Source organism: Stegostoma tigrinum, chromosome 29 (assembly GCF_030684315.1).
Source record: "Stegostoma tigrinum isolate sSteTig4 chromosome 29, sSteTig4.hap1, whole genome shotgun sequence".
Taxonomy (NCBI): domain Eukaryota; kingdom Metazoa; phylum Chordata; class Chondrichthyes; order Orectolobiformes; family Stegostomatidae; genus Stegostoma; species Stegostoma tigrinum.
The window spans coordinates 18,287,458-18,313,761 of NC_081382.1; the positions used below are offsets into that span (position 1 = coordinate 18,287,458).

At 37.6% G+C, this 26,304-nt stretch overlaps 1 protein-coding gene across 10 annotated transcripts in view; it reads right to left on the bottom strand.

Moving 5' to 3' along the window:
• The window catches only part of LOC125465346 (histone-lysine N-methyltransferase EHMT1), a 163,557-nt gene that overhangs the window by 77,931 nt on the left and 59,322 nt on the right, over positions 1-26,304 (bottom strand). For 9 of the 10 annotated variants that reach the window (XM_059638393.1, XM_048558706.2, XM_048558707.2 and 6 more), the window contains exons 2-7: positions 20,749-20,833; positions 17,631-18,238; positions 8,956-9,106; positions 8,393-8,520; positions 3,695-3,922; positions 1,356-1,457 (exon numbers count right to left, since the gene is read on the bottom strand). In XM_059638393.1, the coding sequence (XP_059494376.1) occupies positions 1,356-1,457; positions 3,695-3,922; positions 8,393-8,520; positions 8,956-9,106; positions 17,631-18,238; positions 20,749-20,833 (1,302 nt within the window). The remainder of the gene's footprint in view (positions 1-1,355; positions 1,458-3,694; positions 3,923-8,392; positions 8,521-8,955; positions 9,107-17,630; positions 18,239-20,748; positions 20,834-26,304) is intronic. The other variant, XM_048558714.2, reaches the window with a different exon arrangement.

Genomic DNA, 26,304 nt, shown 5'->3' on the forward strand with positions numbered 1-26,304 from the left:
GAAAAGGTGAACAAATAAACTACATTAAATTCCCTCATACTTCAATTTCAGCATCCTCCTCACAAGAAAACATAACATCTCTACGAGGCTAATTCCACTTTTCTAAACAGAAATTTACCTGAAACTGGTTTGTCCTAAATTTGATGCTCACTCTCTGGGCTTGCTATCCTTCGTAAACTTAAGCAAAGTTGTCCCAGGCCATACACTTTTTTGTTTCTATTTTATTGAGGGAACTGGATTCCAAAACCTTGAATTTTGCCATCCCGGTATTTGGCTTCAGGGAGTGACCAGTTTAGCTGCCAATCAAATCAGCCATCAGTCTAAGCTGCCACCCACTAAATGGAGCTCCACTAAAATGAAACCATTTTATGTGAACTGGCAATGCAAACATCAATTGTCTCAAATTCAAATTATATACTCAGAATCGTAGAAATGGGCAATTAATGTGGCATTATTAATCTCATCCAATTCCAGAGAACTAATTAAGAACAGTGTTAAGTGCTATTTCTTCAAGTGCTTTAGCTAGTTGTAAAGAGTTCTGTTAATGCACGGCTATTCAATGGAATTGGTATCTTATGATCTAAATGTAATGATACAATAACACCTTAATGCAATGACATAAACCTCTGTGAAAACAAAATCAAAACTGCAAATTTTGCAACCACTAAAAAAGATAGTTTAATAAGTACAGCATCACCACCATTTCTAGATCTTGAAAACAGGACCAAAACCCACTCATACTTTCAAGTTAAATTTCAGGTCTGTCGTGATGACATGTGTGAAGAACAGGACAAGCTATTTAATGCTTATGTAAGCATTTTCAGTTTTTTTTTTGATATTGATTGGATTGAAAGCTCTTTTGATGTTGAGACACAGTTTCTTTTTGTCTGTAAGAATTGTCAACAGAATACTGTTTCTCAATTTGCCTTGTTCAAATCAAACAGTCCACCTGGAGCTAAAAGTCAAAATAAGCTGACAGTCAGCAAATATTTAATTACTCTAAATCTACAAGTATATCATTAATTTTGCTAATTTATTCATTTACAATTTGATAATGAATTGGCAGCTCATGACCCAAGTCCTGTCAACTAAAATTGTTTATTCCATTGCTGTCTGATGCAAAGGAAGATACTACCTAAGTTCAAGAGATGAACCAGGAAGTCAAAACTCAGGTGAGATGTTCTTGTCAGATTTCTGGATTTTGTAGCAAACTTTGAGATTATGGGCAAGTAATAGCATCTTCCAGGTTATAAGAAACAAATATTAATTTAGAAAAGTGATCTGAGACACTGGGAGAAAGAAAAAAATCACAGCAGAAATTTACAGCAATCACAACTCCAGGATGAATGACTCACCACATCAGATTCAAAGTCATCATCAACATCATCATCATCATCATCATCTTCCAGATCAGAGTCCTGATCCTCTTCAGGATCATATTCTTCTTGCTGGCTAGCCTGGGTAGTGAAATATTTTAAAATTCTACAGTGAACTATAATCTTTGATAAACTTCTACTGGTTTCAAAATGTTAAATAACAATGAAAACAAATTGTAACTTTTAAAGCAGCAAAACAAAAGCTACAATATTGCATACATAAAAAGTCTCTGACACCACATATATGTTTAAACTTGACCTGCTATATTATCAACAATCAAGTCTGGGAAGAAGTTTGAGGCACAAAATACGATTTGACCAGCAGGTAAGTTACATTTGTGAAAGAGAAAAGGTTTGATTTCAAATAGCATTTTCAATCTGACAGGAGCAAATAGTGACTTGGTCATTTGAGAAGATCACATCCAAGGAACAGTATTTTATTTCAACTGGCTTTCTTACATTTCCACCCAACTCATAACTAATCAATTCTGGACAACTGAGATTGGAAATTCACAATGGAAAACAAAATAAAAGGCTACAGGATTTGGTATCGCTGGCTTGGCCAACGTTTATTACCTATCCCTGCCCAGAGAGGAGTTAAAGGTCTAGAGTCACATGCAGGCCAGACCAGGGAAGGACAACTTCTTCCTTCTTCTAAAGGGAATTCATGAACCAGGTCAGTTTTTCTGACAATTGACAATGGTTTCACTGTTGTTTGTCTTCAATTTTAAAAAAAAGTCTAAGTCCACCAACTGCCATGGCTGGATTCGAACTAGAGTCCCCAAATATTATCTCGGTCTCTGGATTCACAGTCTAGCGAAACCATCGCATCCCCTACATCTCAGATTTAAGCCACGTTCACTCATCATTTTATAATCTGCACAATCTGGTTGGAAATGTAAAGTTTTAAGTTATTTTGCTACATGCCCTCAGGTTCTGTAACTGATAGAAGTGATTGATCCATAACAGAAGGGAATTACAGAATTTTATTCAAATTTATTTCCAGTTCTATGAGGACTGAAAGCTAACCCACTGGACAAATAAATTACTATGGCTGAAAACAGAAAGTGCAGGATTGTTTCGAAGAGTGTGTCATATAATAGAACCAGATAAACAGAGATGAGCCCATAATGACATTTCTTGTGATGCTTTAAAGAAAGGTTCAAAGACTTGCCAAAAAACTTTGGAAAATCAACTTTCTCCTATTTTGGAGCAGGTAGCATTCTGTGCAAAATCCCAGGAACTAAGAGTATTGGCACTGCATCGCTTGCCTTTGTGTGCAGACCTTATTCAAGGGATTCTATCATTTTGGAATTGGTATAAATGTAATATTAATTGCATCAATGCAAAATTGATACAACATGGAACTGGATGGAGACTTAAAAATATGTGAAACTATCAACATCGTACTGAAAAAGAATTGAAATTTAAGGTATCATAGTTCATCATGAACTTAAGCTCTTTATAAAATGTCAACATATAAATAGGATGTAATTCCGACCTTAGCCAGTAATGCCACTGCCGGTAAAATGTTTCTCAAGCCAACCAAAATTTAGAAATTCAATGTACTGAACAAACACAGGGAAAGTAGTACGGCATTGGTGATATTTTGTCACTCAATCTCAAAACACTCCTGTCTAACTTCAATGGAAGTTATGAAAGAATTCATAATTCTTAATAGTTCTTATTGGCTAGAACTGTGAATACAATACTCCAGGTACTGCCAATCCAAGTGTATAACTACTCATTTTTCCAGTCTGGTTACTGATTCTTTTTGGTTACACAATTATAAAAGGTCAAGAGTCCACAGAATGCTTCACAAAAACAGCAACTAAATTTAACTGTAACTAGTACATTTGCAGATGGTACGCTTCCCCAAATACACATTTTTAGCAGATGCTCATAATCTCAATGTTTGAAACTGCATAAAATAAGTATTGGCTCAAAAGTGAGGAGTATGTCCCGAATCAACATAAAACTTTAGTGAGTCCACAACTAAAATACTTCTCATTGTGATACTTGAAGAATGAGAGAGTCTTTGATAAGGTTACATTGCAAAATTTAGGGCTTTTTCCCTTAAAAAAAAAGAGGTGGTGAGGTCATCATATACAGACAAAATTAAGACAAGCCTAGCTAAGAACAGAAAAGAAAAGCTGCTAATGTTAGCTAATACTTCCTGGACAAGGGAGCGTAAATTTAATGTTTCACGGAAGAGGTTTGAAGAAGAACTTCATTTCATGCACTGAATGGTAATGATCCATGCTCATGTAATATTCTTGTTAATGTGAAAATTAACTGACAAAGCATCAAGAACATACTTTCTTAGACATTTCCATTTTATGAATGTTGTCAGTGCCTCCAAAGTCCATGCATAACTCTGAATCTGGATGGTCTACACCACTGTATTTCTCTTCTTCTTCTTCTTCTTCTTGTTCTTCTTCCTCGTCATCTTCCTCCTCTTCATCTTCAGACTCCATGTCTTGAGATAGATCAGCATTCTCTCCATTTAGGTTTTGAGTGACACCATTAGAGGAATCTTTCTGTTCCTATAAAACAGGAAAGAGGTAACAATCACGACAACATTTAAATATATGGCGCAGCCAAAATAGTTACACATACTTAGAATCTTCAGTCACTTAAAACTCACGCTTAGCCTTAGCAAATTCACCGTGCTTTCTCACTTATTGTTTTTTACCTCAAAATCTGCTCCAAGTCTTGACTCTCCCCTTTTGAAATTACTCAATTTTTAAAATCCACGGAATTCAGAGATGGATTTGCACAAATTTCATGTAACAGACTTAAAATCCATTGCTTCAGTGTGGCTAGAAGACACTTTCAAATATAATCAGCATTCGTTTTCTGGCATCTATCTCTTTCGTGTTGCATTAGTGATAACAGCTATGTTTGCCACTTAGATGAACTATCTTAGGCTGCCTTTAAACACAAAATCATATTTGTTAGATAGAATGGTTTCCATTGTTTCTCCAAAATGTTGCCCATACCACCATGATTATTTTCTTCAGTATGAAATCTTCTAACAACACAGCAGCATCTGGTATATCAAATATCCCACAATGCTCAGTGAAAAAAGGTTTGAACATGCTCAGATAGCAATATTAAATATTTTAATCAACTTATTCATATGTGTTATGACACTTCTAGAGCACGTAGAACTTGAACCCAAGACATCTGACCAAAAGCTAGAGAGACAGCACTGTACCACAAAAGCCCTCCAATTAACAATTTTATGCTAACCCAGATCAAAACGGCCACATTTCAATCCAAGTAAATGGTTAAATATAACTAAACCAAAAATGCTGTCATACAATTCAGTTTTAAGGTAGTTATGAATCAGTCAGGACCTTACAAGATGATACTGAATTGGAGGAAGCAAATTACATCAGTAGGCAGGAGCTGGGGACTGTTAATTAGGAGGAGATGTTATCAGGCAAGTCCACATTTGGCATATGGGAATTGTTTAAAAGACCTGCTGATGAGAGCTCAAGACCGGCATGTTCCAGTAAGGAAGGAGGACAAGAACAGCAAAGCAAGGGACCCTTGGATAATGAGTGAGATTGTGAATTTAGTCAAAAGTCAAAAAGAACCATACGCAAGGTGTAGGAAGGTAAAATTCAGACAGGGGCTGTGAGGAATTTAAGGAAAGCAATGAAGTACTCAGGTAGGGAATTAGGAGAGAAGATGGAGCCATGAAATGGCCTTGGCAAGTAGGGTTAAGAATTCCAAGGCATTCTATACATACATTAAAAGAGGATAACTAAAGTAAAGGTACGACCACTCAAGGTTAAAGAAGGAAACTTGTTGCTTGGAGGATGTGGGTGAAATCCTAAATGAGTACTTTGCATCAGTATTCACCCAGGAGAAAGATATGGAAGATAGTGAGATTGGTGAGGAGCATGCTAATGTACTAAGGCATTTTGAGATCAAGAACTGGTGTTGGATCTCTTGAAGAGCATTAACATGGACAATCCTCAGGGCCCAAGGGCATCTACCCCACGTTACTGAAACAGGCAAGACGCAAGATTGCCAGGATCTTGACCAAGACTTTGTATCCTCACTAGTCAATGGAGAGGTCCTGGAGGACTGGCCAGCAGCTAATGTCGCTCCTTTGTTCAAGAATGGAAATAGGGTTAATCCAGGAAACTCCAGACCAGATGAGTCTCACATCTGTGGTTGGGAAGCTACTGGACAGAATTCTTAGGGATAGGATTTATGCACATTTGGAAAGGCATGGCCGAATAAGGAGCAGTCAGTATGGCTTTGAGTAGGCCAGGTCATATTTTACAAACTTGGTATTTTTCACAGAGGTGATAAAGGTGATCGATGAGTCTAGAGCAGTGACATTTGTTGAGAAGATTTTAGTAAGGCTTTTGACAAGGTCCCTCATGGTAGGCTCATCCAGAAGATTAAGATGCACAGGATCCACGCTGACTTGGCGGTGTGGATTAGAATTGGTTTGCCCATAGAAGACAGACAGTAATGGTGCAAAGGTGTTTGTCTGGCTGGAGGTCCATGTCTAGTGGTTTCTGCAGGGATCCATACAGGGACCTCTGCTGGTTGTGATAATGACAGACTTAGATGGAGATGTAGATGGGTGGGTTAGTAAGCTTTCGGACAATACACAGATCAGTGGAGTTGTGGATAGTGTAGAAGGTTGTCAAAGGATACAGATGTGGGCGGAGAAATGGCAGGTGGAGTTTAATCTCACGAAATGTGAAATGCTGCTCTTTGAGAGATCTAATGTTAAGGAAAAGTATACAGCTAATGGCAGGACTCTGAACAGCACTGATGTACAGTAGGATCTTGGGGTTCAAGTCCATAGCTCCCTAAAAGTGACCACGCAAGTAGATCAGGTGGGAAAGGCGGCATATGGTATGCTCGCCTTTTTTTAAACTCAGGGAATTGAGTACAAGTGTCAGGATGTCACATTGCAGCTTTATAAAACTTTGGTTAGGCCAACCTTAAGAATATTGTGTTCAATTCTGGTCACCAGATTACAGGAAGGATATGGAGCCTTTAGAGAGGGTGCAGAATAGGTTTACCAGGACGCTGCTCGGATTAAGGGTTTGAACTATAAAGGAGAGGCTAGAAAAACTCGGGTTGTTTTCTCAAGTGGGGGAAGACTTGATCGAAGTCTATAAAATTATGAGATGCTTAGAGAGGGTTGACGGTCAGCATCTTTTTCCCAGAGTGGAAATAACTAATACTTGAGGGCCTGCACTTAAGGTGAGAGGGGAGAAGTTCAAAGGATGTGTGAGGGGCAAGCTGTCTTTTGCACAGAGTGGAGGGAGTCTGGAACACACTGCCAGGGTGGTGGTTGAGACAGATACAATAAGGGCATTTAAATGACTGTCAGGTAAGCATATGAATACGAGAGGAATGCAAGGATATGGACCAAGGCCAGGCAGAAGGGAATAGTTTCATATAGCATCATGTTTAGCACAACATTGTAGGCCGAAGGGCCGGTTTCAGTCCTGCATTGTTCTATCATAGTTAATCATCAAATAAAAGGCTTTTGCTGATTATTTCCAACTGGGCCGATGCATATTTTCAAAGAAAAAAAAATTCTCCTCTTCATCTGTGTCATTCTCATGATCTAAGAGAAACTGTCACAGGTTATCAATTGCAGGACAAGAAGTGCTGATTTTTGATTTTAAATAACGTTCATGGAATTTGGTCATTATTTGCCAGGAATGAGACCACGTGCATTGGGTAGGGTGAGAAAAGTGCAGTTCAACTATCTCGAGGACTATGCATCTGGTTCTATGTGATGGCATTCGAGCAAATGGGACACAAGGAAGAAAAATATTAGTTATGCAGGGGAATTTATTTATTTAATTCTGCAATGGTAAGAATTTATACAGATGACCAGTTTGCCAAATTGTTTACATTATGTATATAAGAACGCAATGGCATGGATTTAGTTTCCATGCTTGCGGAGCTATTTCCTTACTACTTGCGCCATTGTGGCAATATGACAACATGTAAAGACTAATGAGAGAAAAAGATAGATGGACAGCCATACTAGCGGCTCCTTCTTTGTCCAAGAGTTGCAGGAAGAGCATGAGATGGAATTCTAAAGCCAAAGGTTGCACTTTTGCTCAATTTTACTTGTATCTGAAACGAGTGAACATACTGAATAAGTGACCACTTTAAGAATCGCATCAATATCCAATGTATTCATTTTTAATTAATTTTATCATTATTTCCAACAGACGTCCAAGTTTAATTTTCCAATGACTCACTTTTCTTGAAATAATGCCATATACAAAATGGAGGCTTTGTGCCAAAAGTAAATTAAGCAAACAAATGTCAAGACCTAAAATTTTGTATTGATATGACTGCTTGCAATTTGCACTAAATAATGTAGTCTTTCACAGCCATGTTCACTCTTATAATAAATGTAAGCTTTCATTCAAATAGTTAAAATTTAAGTAGAACATTCCATTTTCATTCAAAGCAACTTCCACCTCAATCTGAGACAGGCTGACTCCAATAAAAAGGAAAAGGGGTGTCGTTGGACACTTTGTTTTGAATCTTATAGCCAAACTCGGGTGCAACATGCCTTTCAAAAAAGGTAAACTCTAACTTCAGTTTTAAAAGGGCACAATCTCAGTTGAACTCCTCCCAGTATCATCCCTAATGGCACAGTGGATGTGCCTACACCAAATGAGTTGCAGAAGTTCAAGAAGGCAGCTCATCACTATTTTCTCAGTGGTAACAAGGATGGGCAATAAATGCTGGCCCAACTGTTACATTCCACACCCACAAATGAATAAATAAAATTGTAACACTCACTTGACAAAATCATCAATATCTTCATCATGAATAAAGTACAATAGGCATTTATCTAAAAGTGGCTACTCATTAAAATTAAGACAATGGAACAAAAAAATTGAGGGGAAAATCAACTTATACTCATCTGCTGTAATACATTTCTGTGAAGCAGAGACAGGAAGAAGTTCCTCTTATCATAAGCTTGCATTTTTTCAACCCACCTGCATGCCAGATGCAGACTGTGACATGTTCTGAAACATTTCAAGTACGGTGCGCTGTTTTAGCAGTTTGGTCTTCTTCTTAGGAGCCAGGCTATAAGTTCCCATTTTCCTCTTCTTCTTCCTAGCCACTGTCAAAGTTTTAATTATTTTGAATATTTAACACGTTGAAGAGTGTGAAATTTGTTACTTTAAGTCATGGCTGTCTTTCAGATTTATATCTGCTGCTTTGTCAATCAGAAATGCATGTAGTTATACAGAAATGGATCTGTGGTATTGCACTGTCTGAATATGTGTTACATGCTGTGCTATTTGGCCTTTAAACAAAAATAAATACTAAAGTACCATCTCCAACTATTTTAAAAATTAACATTTCTGTCATAGCATGATTCCTTCTGTGCAGTCAGTCATTATAGATTTACAGCAAGTGATTTCATCTAATAATTACTGTGCTTAAAATACTTGTTCTTTAACATAAAACAATGATGTCCATACATGCTCAACACTACACTGAATGCACAATCAAATGAAAACTTACTGCATTCCAGTTTAGTTTTTCTTATTACCTGACTGTGGTTTGCTAGTGGCAGTACTGTTCTGATTCTGAGGTAGTATCAGTTGCTGGGGTGGTGTTGGTTGTGGTGATGGAGGTGGCGGTGGCTTTGTTCCACATTCTAGACTATTTACACTCTCTTCCTTTGGGTCTTTGTTTGGTGGCTTTGAAAGGTAGAAGTACAAAATTAAAGCTTTGTAAACACGGTGATTTAAAAGTAACACTCAGTTATTATAATTGATATAAAGTATGTCCTGATAAAGGATGTTTGCAAATTTAATACAGATGAAATAAATTTAGTCAAAGCCAATTGCTGTCAGTGAATAAGACCCTAGCTGGTCCTTACATGAAATTAGTTCCCTGATAATGTGTACTATTGAATGCAACTCAATTATCTGCTCACAAACTTTTGATACAGAAGTTTCTTTAAAACAGTTCTAGCTGGATAAAACAGAAAACAAAACCAAAATCTTGTGACAATGCTGAAGCAGATAGTTCACTACTTAAAATGACCTTTTTCACATGATAATTTTGACATTTTCACAAGCCTATCTGGATCAGATTATGAATATATAACTGCAAATTAATTATGAATCTAAACTTCAGCTTTCTAATACAAAGTACAAATACAAAATATATCAAAAGTTAAGGCATCAATTGATTTCCTGAATTCTCTTAACCTTGAGTCTAAAACTGCAGATATATATTGAACAATCCTTAGCTGTGAAAAACCACAACAGATTTTATTTAGGGTTCATTTATTTTAAATTGTGCAATATATGATTTGACTGGTACAGGTTTTAAGATTGCAGCTATTTTCATTAGAATAAACTGATTTGACAAGTATGGTAATAATTACGATTGAATAGGACAGAGTAGAGAGAGAAAACACAGTTTTATTGATTCTGGAGTCTGTAACAAAGGAACAATACATTTAAAATTAATTGTTTAAAACTTAATACAGATAGCAAAAGAAACTTGTTTGCTGAATGCCAAAAAACTCCAGAATTCAGAGTGTTTGTGATTAAATATCATACAATATGTTGTTAGTCATTCATGGGACATGGGTATCCAGCATCTACTGTCATTTTTAATCAGCTTTGAATGTTGTCAACTTTTGAGAGGTCAGATAATTGGTGAAGGAAAAAAAGAGGGTTAATGGGCACTGGAACATGACTTCAGCGTTAGTTTATTTTGAGAATGTCACCAACCTGTCACTCAACCAGTTTCCCAGCTGTGTCATTCATTACTCTCAATCTGATGGGCGTGTACCTTAGTCAAGTCTCTTATGTGGGACTTTATCAAATGCCTTCTGGAAGCCCACATAAATAACATCCACAGACCATCCACTGTCTACTACCTTAGTCACTTCTTCAAAAAATTCAATGAAAGTTTGTCACGTATGACCTACCTATCATGCATCCATGCTGATTAACTGTAACATTTAAAGGTGCTAAGTTATCTTATCCTCAATTATAGATTCCAACAATTCCCAACAATGTCCCAGCTCCACACCTCCCCACGTGTTGGGCTAACTGGTATTGAAATTCCTGATTTTCTTTCTCGCTTTTTAAAAAAGTAGCGTGACATATGCAATTTTTCAATCCAGAGGGGCAAACTCCTTTATCAACAAAACTCTGAAATATCAGTTAGGACTTCTACAATGGGCTTCCCAACTTCCTTTAATACCCTTGATGGAAACTATCAGATTGTGGGGATTTGTCATTGTTTCATTCTGGTAATTTTCTCATTTTTGATGTTTGACTTAAATTACGTTCATTCAATCCCTGCCTTTGATCCACTATTAATTCCCTTGGGACTTTTGACAACCTATCCTCTTTTTCTATTATAACTACTGAGGCAAAGTAACTATTCAACATGCCTGCCACTTCACCATTGTCACTGACAATATTCCCACTTTCAGTCCTAGTCGGCCAACATTGCATAAAGGGAAAGTGAAAGGTCAGGAGCAATTATAATATTCCTTCCTATTGACTTTTATGTCCATTGCAAACTTTTTTTCATAATCCTTTATAGTAGGTCTTACAAGCCCTTTCCCCGTATTTGTATATTTACCATTTGACAGGATCTGTCCTGTATTTTGCACTTTTGAAGCATTTTTAAAATTTTATACTGTCCCCTCTCTCTTCAGTTGTCCATCACTGTTTTTTCTATTAAGTGAAATTTTCCCACCCAGGGCTTTAAACTGGTTCTGTATTGCATTTAAATGTATTTTTCAAAAGCACCCACCAGTCAGTTACTTTATTCATTATCATATTTTCCCAGTTAAGTGTAGACAGTCTTCACCACATCTCCCTAAAGTCAGCCTTACCTAAATCTAAAATCTAGAAACTGATTCATGCTTTTCACTTTCAAACACTACACTGAACTCGATTATGTTACAATCACTATGACAGATTTCATTACTGCAAAATTAGAAACTGAGTACTTAGCCCTGAAAGTAAAAGTCAGTATTCCTGACAGGTGACTACTGCTACCTCTGTCTGTGGACAGAGATTTGGGAATCATAATTATCTAACAAAGATTGCTGCTGGCCAGGGATCAATTCATTTTGATAACTGAGAATCAACTTTTAATCCTATTAATGCATTTGTCCAAACGCAATTAGAGCAACAACTGTGACAGCCTAACCATTGTTGGTTTATTTTAATCCATGTTGATGTTGCTGGCTAGGCCAATGTTTATCGTCCATCATTCTTTAATTGCTCTGGATAAGGTGCTGGTGTGCTGTCTTCTGGAAATGATTTAGTCCAACTGGTGAAAAAATGGCAATACATTTCCATTTGTAGCTTTGAGTGAAACGTGAATTTGGTAGTCTATATAGCTGCTGCCTTTGCCCTTGTGGGTGCTGGAGGTTGTGAGTTTGAAAGGTACTATCTAAGCCTTGGTGAGTTGGTGAAAACACCTTGTAAATGGTGTGTTGCTATAGGTGTTAAATGGGGTGCAATCAGTGTGCTTCAGCTGGAGGTAAGTCAATCAAGTGGGCTGCTCTGTCTTCAGATTCGGTTGTAAAAACCGTTTTAAGTTTTGAACATTTCTACTTTTATTGTTAAGGCACTTTCCTAGAAACATTAAAGAGTTTGTGAGCAAACCACAATGAGATTGCTTTTCAAACCAGTACTCATAATAAACTATAGATGGTAAGAACTGTCTTACTACCAGTTCTTTGTTGCTGGCGCTGGAAAAGAACATGGAAAGGAAAGAAGTAAATTCAGCTAGGGTACATATTGGAACAAATTTCAAAGGCAAGAACAAGGAGGTTGCTCTGCTAATGTACATCAAGAGTTCACTGCTAAATTAATAAAGTATTAATTGAAATACTGCCATAATCACATACAAATTGGCAAGGGAGCAAACTGATCATGAAATTAAAAGGGACTTGTGTACAGAAACAGGGCGCTTCACACTGGCATCAATTCAAACTGCAAGAAGCTGCATTGATAAAATTGGGTACAGTGAGCCAGGACAGGAACTGTGTCCGAGCGGAAAGGGTAAAGTGTAAGATGTCATAGGTCTCAAATTAGTAAAATATAGAGAAGGAACTACAAGAAACATTAGTAACCTAAATGGAAATGAAAGGGGGATGAGAACATAACAGTAAAAACTGAGGGTGGGCATTGATGGTAATGGAATAAAGAGTGTTATGGAACAGCAGCACAAGATGATGATTAAACACAGAGTGAAAGAAAATCCTTTTAAAAAGTTAGTCACAATATCTGTATACCAGTGGACACAATGTCCCTAATAAAGCAGGAGCTGTGTTTGGAGGAACCAAGATAGTAATTACTGAAACAAGGCTACAGAAAAATCATGTAGGGAATTAAACATTGCAGGGTATACTATAAGGCAAAGATAGGACAGTGGGGAATGGTGTCGCTGTAGTCATTGAGGATAAAATAATGGCACTGAAAATAGGGACATAGCCATAAGAATGACAACAATATTACCACACGGATGAAAGATACAAGATAATAAAGTGTGAATCAGACTAATAGATGTAGTCTGTAGACCACATATTATTGGAATGGAGGTGGAGAAAGAAATAGGTAAACAAATTGAGATATGGAGTTATAAAACAGAATAATAGTCATTGGGATTTCAACTACCCCTTTTGCAAATGCACAGAAGACAGAAGTGGGCAGAAGGGATAACAGACTGGAGTTCCTACAATGGGTTTAAATTCCTGTCTAACATACAACAAACAAGAAGAGACCACACAGCCATTTCAGCCTGTTTTGCCATTCACCAAGATCGTGGTTGGTCCTATTTTAACCTAACCTCGTGAATATTCCCAATAATCTTTCATTCCTTGGTAACCAACCAACCCGATATGTAAAAATCCAAAAAAGCAAGGACTCATAACTGGATCTAGTAATAAGGAATGGGTCAAAGCAGATAATAAAAATCATAGCTAGTAATTCAGAATACTCAAATCCTAAAATAATCACAGATCCGTTCAGAATGGCCTATTTCTGTACCTCATATCCTGCATTTAAGTCACGTCAAGACTGATGAAAAGAAGAATTCAAAAGGAGCTTGCATAAAAGGGATTGAATTGCTTGGATTGAGTTACAATTGAGATTCCAACGATGTTACTAGCTGATCTCATTCGTACCGTGTGTTAACACAGGATGTCCAAGCTGTAACACTGACAAGTTTATTTTGATCAGCACAAATATTTTCTCTCTCTTGTATGTACACAACACAATGGATGGAACATTGAAAAAAAATTAGTTATTAAAATAAACACCTGGGAGGTTACATTTCAGGAAACCTTTGATGACTTCACCTCAATCATTAATCATTCACACATTATTTTCTTTTTTTACTTTGTTCATGGGATTTAGGCATTGCTGGCTAGGCCAGCATTTATTGCCCATATGTAAGTTAGAAACAAACACATTGCTGTCTGAGCGGGTCAGGAATCACATTTAGCCAAACCAGGTAAGGATGGCCAATTTCCTTTTCGAAAAGCATGTTACTAAACCAAATGGATTTGTGTTTAATGACAATTGACGGCGGTTACATGGATACCATTAAACAAGATTTTTATTCCATTTTTTTAAATTCACATTTCACCAACTGCCGCAGTGATACTCTACGCATGTCCTCAGATCAGGAAGCAGGGTTTCTGGATTGCTAGTCCAGTGGCAATATCCCTACAGTCCCACCTCCCTGTTTCAACCAGCATCCATCAATCATTCAGAGATAATGGGAACTGCAGATGCTGGAGAATCCGAGATAACAAAGTGTGAAGCTGGATGAACACAGCAGGCCAAGGAGCATCTTCTGTGCTCCTAAAATGCTGCTTGGCCTGCTATGTTCATCCAGCTTCACACTTTGTTATCTCCATCAATCATTGTTTGAAATGGGGAGAAAAGGAAATTTTAAAAATTCCCACTGCCTTTTAAATACATAAGCAGATATTCCATAGAGATATATTGGTATAATCAACTTATTCAAACACATTATGACACACCTTCAGAGTAACTGGGATGTCAACCTGGACCTGCTAGCCCAGAGATGCTACCACTCTGTTTCAGGTCTCTCAGTTCCTCTCCATGTACTTTTGTCTAGGCTTAACACGACATTGAACACCACTATCAAATCTCTTAAACTTCTCTTCTCTAGCAGGTTCAGCATCTCAAATTTATTTATGTAGCACATGTATCTCATCCCTGGAGTCATTCTAGCAAGGACACAAAGTTGGAATATTACCCTTTTAATTCTAACACTGCTTGAATAGGATAGCGACAAGTTTCATAATTTGTACTGGAAAAAGATATTCAAATTCTTAAATTATGTCAAACACAAGAAATTGGGAATTAAGAAGAGAAAATGCTGAATTACTCAACAGGCTTCATAGCACTTGTGGAAAGAGAAAGAGTTAAAACCTCAAATGTGTGATATTTCAATTCTAACAAGCAGTTGTACTAAATCTCACCAAATGTTTCTCTCATTATCTTCCGTTATCCCCCATTATCTTTAAGAGGGTTTTTAACCTTGAATGTCAGACTGAATCTCAGAAGATGAAGAAGCTGATAATAATCTTTCCTCTGGTGTTGCAGACAAAAAGAATGACGCAAATATATTGTCAACTCAGGATGTCCTTCCATTGAGGTTTTCAGAAGCATCATTCTCAGTCTATCCCATTTCTTATTCCTCTGAACCCTTCTTAAAAACCCTAAAACTCCACATTCCACCTTGCAAACCTCTGCATCAGACAGATTATCTTCTGCCTTCTAAAATGTAAATTGCATGACGAGGCACAACTTCTCACTCAAAATATTCCAAACAATTAATTTCTCCTCTTCTGACACATACAGCACCTTTTTTTTTGCTGGCGCCTTTCATTATAACTGGAAAAAAGTGCTAAAACACATGCCCCATTTAGCTCCCGCCGTAGCATTAAGCAACATCCCAGATTCTCTTTCACTACAGGAACCATTGATTTCCATGTTCTCCAGCCTAGTATATAGTTTCACGCCTTTAAAACACCTGTGATCAAGACATTATTGATTGAAAGGAACACAAGTGGACAGGGGAAATTACTTTTAAAATCACACGCAAGCAAAGAAGCACCTGTGAAGTGCTTCAGTGAGAAACAGATTACTGTTTCTTTTCCACAAATACGGTTAGAGCTGCTGAATACTTATACTGCTTTCAGTTTACGTTTGTAGATTTCTACCACCTGCTGCATTTGTCTTGTTCACCAGCGCTCCATTAGCTTTGATCTAAAACCAATCTCAGCCACACACATCACAAATACGTGCAATTCAAGAAGACAGAATCTGCATTGATCTTTGCTGGGCTAAAAATGACCACACTACCCAGGTAGGCAAAATGGAAAACTGATTCACTCCTACTGCTCACAAGTATAAATCATCGAATCACAGAATCCCTATCATGTGGAAACAAGCCCTTCAGCCCAACAAGTCCACAGCAATCCTCAGGGCACCCCAACCAGACCCATCCCCCTAAAATCCACTTAATCTACACATCCTTGAACACTATGGGCAATTTTGCATGGCCAATCCACTTAACCTGCAAGTCTTTGGACTGTGGGAGGAAACCGGAACGCTCAGAGGAAACCTACATCAACATGGGGAGAACGTGCAAACTCCACAGACAATCGTCCAAGGGTAGAAATGAACCGGGTCCCCGGCACTGTGAGGCAGCAGTGCTAACTACCGAGCTACTGTGCTGCCCTAAATTTCATATCAAGTTAGTGACCTCAGAAGGAACTAAGCATCAACAGTGATGCATGGTATCTGAGTTACATGCTGGCAGTTTTCCTTTCTCTGAAGGACAGTTGTAAAGTTTGTGGTGTTATGATTCCAGCTGAAGTTATTACCGGGCAGGTTAGATCCCAGGCTGAAATATGGCTGGAGAGTGTTTTTTTAAATTTCAGAAGGTAATCTTTCACTGAGTCACAAGCGTACATTGCTGCAGATCTGGTGTTAAAAAATATATTAAGAGTTAAATGCATAAAAGAAATGAAGATAAATTAATAAACCCAGCTATGTCCATACAACATATTTTGAAAGATTCTGAAACACAACAAAAATATTCCATCTAACGCAAAAGAATCCCTCTAGACCAGAGAGGACTCCCGTCCCTATCAGTTTAATAGGCTTGACTTAACTGCTGCTTTCAATTCCCAATGTTCAGAGTCTAATAGTGCATGATTATTCAACAAAGATGCCGAGTTCAGTCTTTCACAGTTTCAAATAACACCTTCAAGCTGATACCCAAACAATTCTGGCATAGGACTTTCAAACTAAATCCTTACATTGAGGTAACCTATTTCTAATTTTTCTGAATTAATTCTTTGTTTCAGGAAAATTATTTTCTTACATCTGACTTCAACTAGGAATTCTATGGACTGAAAACAAAAGCTTTCCAAAAATATGGGTGTTTCCCCAAAGAAAAACGATTGCCTATCCTTCTAATTGAAAGCAAGCTCATGCACTTCAATATTTATTACGTCTACTCGTAAAACAAATTACCATTAGCACTCCAGAAACTATCCCTTTCATGCTGGTTTCAAAAAAATGGCTCCAAAAATACTGACACGTCAATCATAAAGCTCTATCATACACATAGGCCAAAGCTGAACTGGCAGCATGTTTACTTCACACACTCCTAAACCATATCTTCCTACAATCAGAACTAAAAGCTGCTCTGCACTCCAAGCCGTAGACTCTAATGTCGGCCAGGCAGATTTCCTTTCCCAAAGAACTTTACTGAACCAAATAGGTTTCTCTACAATCAACGGAATAATTAATTATTAATTCATTCACTTACCTTCTGAAGCTTTTGCTCCCTACCTGCTGGCACCAACCACTGGCAGCCATACATGCAGCACCTGCTCCTGGAACGTCCTAACATACAAACCCACAAATAAGCATACCCCTTAAATTGACCAATCAAAACAGTCTAAACAGAAAGGGTTTTTAACTACGAGTTGATGCTGTACATAACTGAAGCTCTCTCTGCAAAGCCAAAGGTAATAATTTTTCTGCAAAAGTAAATACTTCACAATTATCAATGATCTATTTCTTACGGCGACATCCGGTTAAAAGTGATTAATTCTGAATTTGAGTTAATTAGACAAAAGTTCGTAGCCAGCAACAGCAGTTTTTATTTTGAAGGCCAAATTCTCACCTGATTTGAATTAAGTTTCGGCAGAGTTTTCCTGGCTCTGTGAATCTTGACCTCAGCATTAAGGCCTTGTGACAGTTTTTTAGCCTGAGATGTGTTTTCTTCTGGGTTTTCTTCTCCTGATTTGGCTGATGCCATATTAAGCGGTTTCATGGCTTGGTTTTGCAGAACTTCAACTGCACCTAAGTTTTTCACCTTGTTAACTCCTCCACCTTTGCTAGGAGATGAAGGAAGTGTTTTGGCAGCATGACCAATTAGAGGAGGACTCCCAGTCTGTACCTGCAGTAAGGGTTTACTATTTAAAACAAATCCATTACTTCCTGTCAAAGGCGTTAGTGTCACATCATCTGAATTCATATGATTGCTAGTTTTAACAGTCTTATTATCTTCTCCCAATATTCCATTTTCGGTTATCTGCTTTAGTTCACTTAAATCCCATGATGCTGTTTTCAGAGTGTCCTGAGAGTTTCTAACTGATGCTTGATGAGTCTTTGTTGAAGATGCTTCTTCACTCTTTCCACAAGAACCATTGGTTTCACCATCTGCAAACATCTCACAAGCTTCCAGCGGCTTCTCTGTGGCACTCAAGTTAGCAGCTGTAAGGTCACTTCCTGTAGTAGAGGTCACAAGACTTTCATTATTTCTTTTCACAAAAACACTGTGGATAAACTAAATAAATAATTACAACCAATAGTGAAAAATACTAAACTCTCAATACATGCAGTAAGACTTTTTTTTTAAACATCTCAGATCAAGAAAAGAACTGTACTAAATCAACAGTTTTAGAAAATTATTTTAAACATTTAAATTTTGACCTCGCAAGAGATAGCTTTCAATAGAAATACTTATTTTCAGACTCATTCATTTGGACTTATAGTAGAAAATTGTGAAGTTTTACCTCTGCAGAAACTGGCTGGAAAGCAACCCAATACCTAGATTAGTCAAAATGGTCCAAGAGTTGCAATTCAGGAAGTCCTGTTCCCGAAACCCATGACTATCACTAGTAAGGACAACGGGGCTGGGTTATAATTTGCACATCCATGGTTCTTGGGCACGATTGCATTTTCATTTTTATTAGTGGGTGTCCATGACACAATTTATACGCTTCAGAACTTTCAGGAGACAGTCTAAAACTGTCATGAGTTTTTTTTTTAAACAAAAGAGAACCCTTCTGGATAAGTCCAAGAGCATCTTGAGAATTAAGATGATCTGTACATGTGGCTAAGTGTCACTTGGGATTGTTAAAAGTAGATATCAACATGTGCAAAAAGGAAGATAAATGCATTGAAACTACCAAGGAAACTGCCAAGCTGTCAAGGGAATGGTCAAGCTGAGAGCTGCTTTTCTAAAGCACAGGTTTGGACAAGATGGGCCATTAGCATCTTTGGAACAGAAGAACAAGGAGCAGGAATGGGCAATTCAGCCACTTGAGCCTGCCCCAACATTTGATACAATAATAGCTAATCTTAGCTTGGTCTCGACTCCACTTTCCTGCCTGCTCTCCAAAACCCTTTAACCCATTACTAACTAAAAATCTGTCTAGCTTCTCTTTAAATTTACTCAATGTTCTAGTATCCTCTGGGGTAGTAATTCCACAGATTCATAGCCCTTTGAGAGATGTAATTTCTCCTCATCTGTTTTAATTCTGCTACCCGAGCGTAAAACTAAGACCTCTCATTCTAGAATGCTCCACAAGAAAATTCCCTTTCTATGTCTACTTTGTAATTGCCCTTACCAGCTTATATATCTCAATTAGATCTCCTCTCTAGCGAGTTTTCAGAAGATTTGTAGCTCAGGTTGAGGTTCTGGATGTGAGTTTGCTCGCTGAGCTGGAAGCTTAGTTTTCAGACTTTTCGTCACCATTCTAGGTAACATCATCAGTGAGCCTCCGACGAAGTTACCTAGAATGGTGATGAAACATCTGAAAACTAACCTTGCAGCTCAGCGAGCAAACTCACATCCAGATCTCCTCTCCTTCTGAAGTCCAGCGAGTGTAGGCCAGTACAGCTCAATCTTATACACAAACCCCTAATCTCTGGGATCAAACTAATGAACCTCCTCTTCACCACCTCCAATACAACTACATCCCTCCTCAAGTAAGGAGGTGAGAACTGTATGCAGTAATCCAGATGCAGCCTCACTAATATTTCATACTGTGGCAGCCACACTTCCCTACTTTTATACTCTATTCCTTTAGCAATAAATGCCAAAATTCTATTTTCCTCATTACTTTCTGTACCTGCATACTAGTTTTCTGTGATTCATGCACAAGGACACACAGACCTCTCCGCACTGAAGCAATCTGAAGATTTTCTCCATTTACACATTAAGTTGCCTTTCTATACCTCTGACCAAAATGGATAACCTCACACTACTCCACGGTAAACTTCATCCGCCAAATTCTAGCCTATTCACCTAATTTTCCAATATCAATTTGTAAATTTCTTATTTCTTCACTGCAACTTACTTTCCCAACTATTCTAACTTCATCTCTAAGTTTGGTTATACTATTCTCAATCCCCACACCCAAGTTATTTCTGAACTGTTCTATGTTAACTGTCCAAAATTCCACAATCATGAATTAGACAATAGACAATAGGTGCTGGAGTAGGCCATTCGGCCCTTCGAGCTAGCACCACCATTCATTGTGATCATGGCTGATCATCCACAATCAGTATCCTGTTCCTGCCTTATACCCATAACCCCATTCTAACATATGAACTCAATTTCCTAAGGATGCATTTCACCACAACAGTTATCTTCAATCAGCTAAAACACCAGAGTAAAAATTTGTGCATTGCAAATTATGAATTCATGTTTCTACTGAAAGCTTAAATAGCATCTTTTGCCAACAAATACAATTTGACATAACATGGTACAATTTTGATTTCTAAATCAACTATGGCAGACAAACTCTTCCATCTTACATGGCTTACTTTAAACTCCATAGTCAACTATGAACCAAACTCAACAGACTATCATAACTGGAAATCAAAATCCATTTTTTTTTCATTAGAATTACTTCCAAGTGTTCTGTGAACTAAAAGTTTTAGTGCTTTGCTTTGACAACATATTCAAAAAATATTAACGGCATTTAGTTTCTGAGTGTGTCTTTATTCACCTTTGTCTTCAGTTGTGGATAGTTCTTTTGCCACTTCCCGCTTCCGATCTTCCATAGCAGTGTCTGCCCCAGTCATATCTGCAGACTGAAATCCAAAGAGAGAATTGCTATCGTTTATAGATATACTGTACCTCTACATAAATATACTTAGTTTTTAAAATAGCTTGAACTGATGGATTATTTTTGTCGACTTTAGTACTTCTTTCTCTATAGTTCATGCATATTTGGAGATTGTGATCAATGAAAACCATTATTAATTGTACTTTCATCAACTAAGCTCAATTTAAGTGATCCGCTGCCTTCTGAAATCATCCCTTTTCAACAAGATCAATTGCACTTGCATGCAGACGGAAGGAAGCTAACTCGAAACTACTCTAACCATTTGTGACCTTGTCAATTTTATCAAGTTGCAAGATTAGTTTAAACAAAAGAAAACTCAAAAATTATGTGAAAGAGCATCCAGGGACCCTGGTAAGTGGGTGAAGCACCACATCTAGATTCTGCAAATGAGCAATGGTGTACTGGCATAACACAATAACATGCGATACATAATTTAATCAAGAAGAACACTTTCAGCAACAAAAACAAACATTTCCACTGCGGTGTGGCTGTGCAAAACAAGCGGAAAAATAATGAATTACCAAGTGCCAGGTTACATTCATCCTGCTCTAAGGAAATACACTGGGGTCCAACCAGGGGGTTAAGTTCATTATTCTGGATGCTCCTGTTCAAAGGTCAGGTAATAGGAGGCTATGGTTGCAACGTAACGTTAACCAAAATCTGACATTTGACAGGCCAAAATATTTCTTCACCAAAAAACAACTGAAGTTCAAACACACACCTTGGGCAAATGTTGGAAGCCAATACTGGATGAACAGAGAATATTTAAGTAGTGAGAATTATAATTCATTTTTTTTTCTACAATCAGTGCATTCCAACACATCTACCTATCCTGCTAGTCTCCAAAACATTCTAAGTCTTCCGCAAGGTTCCGCCATTCGGTTTGAATATTCTTTTACATGGTGTGTGCATCACTCGCTCGGCCAGAATTTGTCACTCATCCCTGGTTACCTTCTCAAATCACTGAAGTCCACGTGCCTCAGGTACACGCATAATGCTGCGAGCAAAGCAGTTTCCAAGTAAACTTTCAACAAATGAGTTCAACGTTAGTGATTCCATTGCCTAATGAAATCATCTCTTTCTAATAAAGATCTATTTCACAAGGATGCTGACTTTGATTTGTTGACCCCAGGGTTTTGACCATGTTACAGTGAAAGAATGGCAATATAGTTCCAAATTAGGATGGTGTGCGGCTGGGAGGGAAACTTGCAAGTAACAGTGTTCCCATGCATCTGTGCCCTTGTCTTTCTTGATATTAAAAAACATTCATGGGTCTAAAAGTTACTGTTGAAGGTGTTTTGCTGAGTTGCTACAGCACATATTATAGATGGGAAATACTGCTGCCACTGTGTGCCAATGGAATAAGTAGTCAATGGAATGTAATTCAAATGGGTTTGCTTTGTCTTGAATGGTGTTGAGCTTCTTGAGCATTACTGAAGCTGTACTTGGTCAGGTAATTGAAGCATATTTTGACGCACCCCCGATCTGTATTTTGTAGAAGGTCAACAGGCTTTGAGTCAGTTGGTGAGTCACTTCGCTGCAGAGGTCTTAGTCTCTGATCTTTTCCTACAGCTACAGTCCAGTTCATGTTCGCTTCAACTGCTTCTGGTAAAGGGTAACCCCAGGATGTTGAGAATGGAAGATTCAGAAATGGTAATGGCATTCAATGTCATTGGGAGACAGTGAGATTGTTTCCTATTGAAGATGGTCATTGTCTGGCACATAATTGCCATTTTTCAGCCTATGCCTGAAATATTGTTCATGTACCTAAATGGGCCACACACCATCCTAATTTGCAACTATACTGCCATTCTTTCACTGTAACATGGTCAAAACCCTGGGGTCAACAAATCAAAGTCAGCATCCTTGTGAAATAGATCTTTATTAGAAAAGAGATGATGATTTCATTAGGCAATGGAATCACTAACGTTGAACTCATTTGTTGAAAGTTTACTTGGAAACTGCTTTGCTCGCAGCATTATGCGTGTACCTGAGGCACGTGGACTTCAGTGATTTATTACAATATTTACTACACCCCAAAATTAATTGATTAGCTGTAAAGTACTTTGGGGTGTTCATTTTTTGAGAGATTTACTAGATAAATGCGGTTTTTTAAAAAAAATTCACTACCCCCTCATTCTAGATGCAATGTGCCCTCAGGCTGATCAGCTTGCAAAGACATTGACTTCCAGAGGCCTTGAAGGTCTGCACACCAAAAAATGAGATGAAGTATTGCCTAGATCCCTCAACTACTGCAAACAGCCTGCTTCCATCTGTTTTGCTTTTGATCATTTCTACATCATCTTCTGCATTATTCTAAATATTTAAAAAAGTTTCAAATTACATATGCAAACTTTGTAATGAAATTCTGGAACTGTAGTGAAATGATAATAAATTGGAAGACTTCAAATGGAGAAACGGATTTGGTACTACTTATAAACAGATTTATAAAGACTGCAGATTGAAAGGTTATTAAAATGCAAATTAAATTCTAATACACATGTGGGCTGACAATCAAGCAAGTCAATGTTACTGAATTTACACCAGATATTGAGTAGGCCAGACTTGCTGCACTGCATTGCAAGTATGCATCTGGTTTCAGGGAGTTATGGTAAGAGACAGTGAAGACTCACCAGAATGTTAGAAATTACACATTGTACCTGTGGAGAAAAGCTTTATTCCCCTAGAATAGAGAAGGTGAAAGACATTTTCGAAATTATGAAAGATTGAGTGAATTAAATGTTTCTTTTCCCTATGCAAACTGGTAAAATGGAGATATAAACTTTGAATGGTGATTGGAAGATCAAAAAAGGAAATTTAAAAAATAAGGCTTGTTAGAATCTGAAATGCCTTCCCATAAGGGAGTTACTACATCAAAGTTTGTATAATTTAAAACTGAACAATGTATTTGAGGAAAAGCCTGGCAAATAGGATTAGAACAGACAGTTTCAACTGAAGACCTAGCACCAACACGACATGGTGGTTTCTTTCTATGGTGCAAACTGTCTGAATACAAAGTTATTACAAATGTCAGGTGTAACTATTTGCAGCACTATTGAAATTGACATTCTAGGTTAATTTACAGTAGTAATTCTATACAGAATATTCAAATGTATTATCTTGAGGGGGTTTGCTAAATTTTTTGTTTCTAGTGTCAGCATAAGTAATGTATCAGTAGACTCTAGTGGCATGAGGGAAAACATACTGATATTGGTCAGAATGAAAGTGAACATTGGGAGGCACTGGCTTATCATAAAAAGGGTTTCTCATTCTCAAACTATGGCAGAACATGACTGCCAGCTACTTTTTCATTGTACTGAGATCACTGGAAACGAGGAAAGTAAAGTCCAAAATGACTTTTACACAAACACCCAAATACAGGTCCCCTGCCTGTCCTTTTTTCTAACAGATCAAGATATTTCAATCTGCCCATGGATTTCTGCACACCCACTTCAATGGAACAATCAATCAACACACTTAAATGTAGTACACATACTTTATTCCAATCGCAAAGAGAATTAGAAAGTTTTCCAGAAAATCGGACAAAATAATTCACAAGCAACAAAAGCCAATGTCTAGGAAAACAAATACAGAAGAAGCATTTTATCAGCGTTAATAGGAACTGCAGATGCTGAGGAATCCAAGATAACAACAAGTGTAGAGCTGGATGAACACAGCAGGCCAAGTTGCATCTTTCTGCTCCTAACATGCTGCTTGGCCTGCTGTGTTCATCCAGCTCTACACTTTGTTATCAGAGAAGAGGCATTCTTCTTTGGTTGCAATTGGTCTAGGCTGAGATTTTGTTTCCTAAAACTGGATGGCACTCTAAAAACGGTGTAGGGTGAAAACACACACAGTAACATAGAGAAAGCACATCTCTCACTCTCAGACTGAAATAGCACTCAGGCAATTCATGTTGACTGTGGCACCACAGTACTGGTGATTGCCCAGCAGGAGTCACTCTTACAGGCTAGGAGGAGCAACTGCGCAAACACAACCAAAACACTGAGCAAAACTGTCATTTCCTAACAGGTTTGGTTGAGTTGACAAAATAAAGACATGCAGTAGTTGCAAGTGCCTTGAGTTTCAACTAACCCATAATTAAATTGTACCCTAGAGGTAAGAGTAAAAGTGTATAGGTGTTATTCTATTTTACTGGATGTAACGTAGACTGCTAAGACTTCCTAAAATCAAGGTATAGATTCATTAAAACAACATTACAATTTTGTCATTCCAGACTAAAGCCTTATCATTACCAGCAAGTACAGCAATGAGAATTTCATCCTTCCAGAGTGTTGTACAGCTCTGGAACTCTGCCTCAGAAGGCACCGAACTCGAAATCGTTAAAATATTTTTAAGGCAAGGTAGACAGGTTCTTGACAAAAAGGGAATAAGTGGTCATTGGGCATGGGGGGTGGGTTTAACTGGAAATGTGGAATCTAATAAAACAGCTCAGCGATGACCTTCCCAATTTGCCGAGCAGGCTCAAAATGGCCGGTGATCTACATCAGCTCTTTTCTTTTTGCATTCATATGTAAATAATTAGAATTTAAAAGTAATTTGTTGCAAGTTATCTTGTCAACTTTGCCTTCCAAAATGTTTTGAGGAAACTTCAAAATTACAAGTTAAAGCTTCTAATATCACATTACATAATTTCTAAGCTATAAATAATAGTCTCTACCTCATAATTTAGTACAATAATTTGGTGAACAGCAATTTCATGGAATCAATCAAATATTCAGAGCAAGACTAATACAAAGTATGTAACACAGCAACACTGGACCACCTCCCTCTGTCCCAAAACCTCAGGACTTCTAACAAAATGTTTCTGATTTGTGCCATGTAATCAGTCAGTCTTTCACTGAACGAGATGGGTGCAGACACAAAAGCAAAGAGGTTGCTCTTAGCTACCTGACTTGAATATTACACGGACTGCATATTAGTAAATACCCTGATAAATCTCAGCAATTCAGTCTGTAAACAGTAATGAAATGTTACTGTTTTTGTTCCAGTTATCGTTGGTGCATGAGCAAAACGTTCATTCCCAATGACATGAACACTATGTTAACTTTAATTAATAGTATATTTGTTTTAGAATACAGTAATGTTGACATTTTATAACAGCAATTTAATGCAAAGATACCTTATATAAAAATTATTTCTTTCCTTTATCTCTTCCCTATTTAGCAAGTGCGGCTTTCATGATACGAAGACTGTAAATTCAGGGGAAAAAATGACAAAAACACAACGGCCAAGATTTTTTCAATTTTCTGTTGGCTCCACCTCCACCAAATTATTTCCTTCTGACTGAATAATTAAATCGCAATGACACTGAAAAACTGCTCCAACTAGCAACTCACCAAATTATGGAGTTAACTACTGTTTCATATTAAAAGTTCATTCAACTGCCTTTTTTTTAAAAAGCTCTCAGACTTA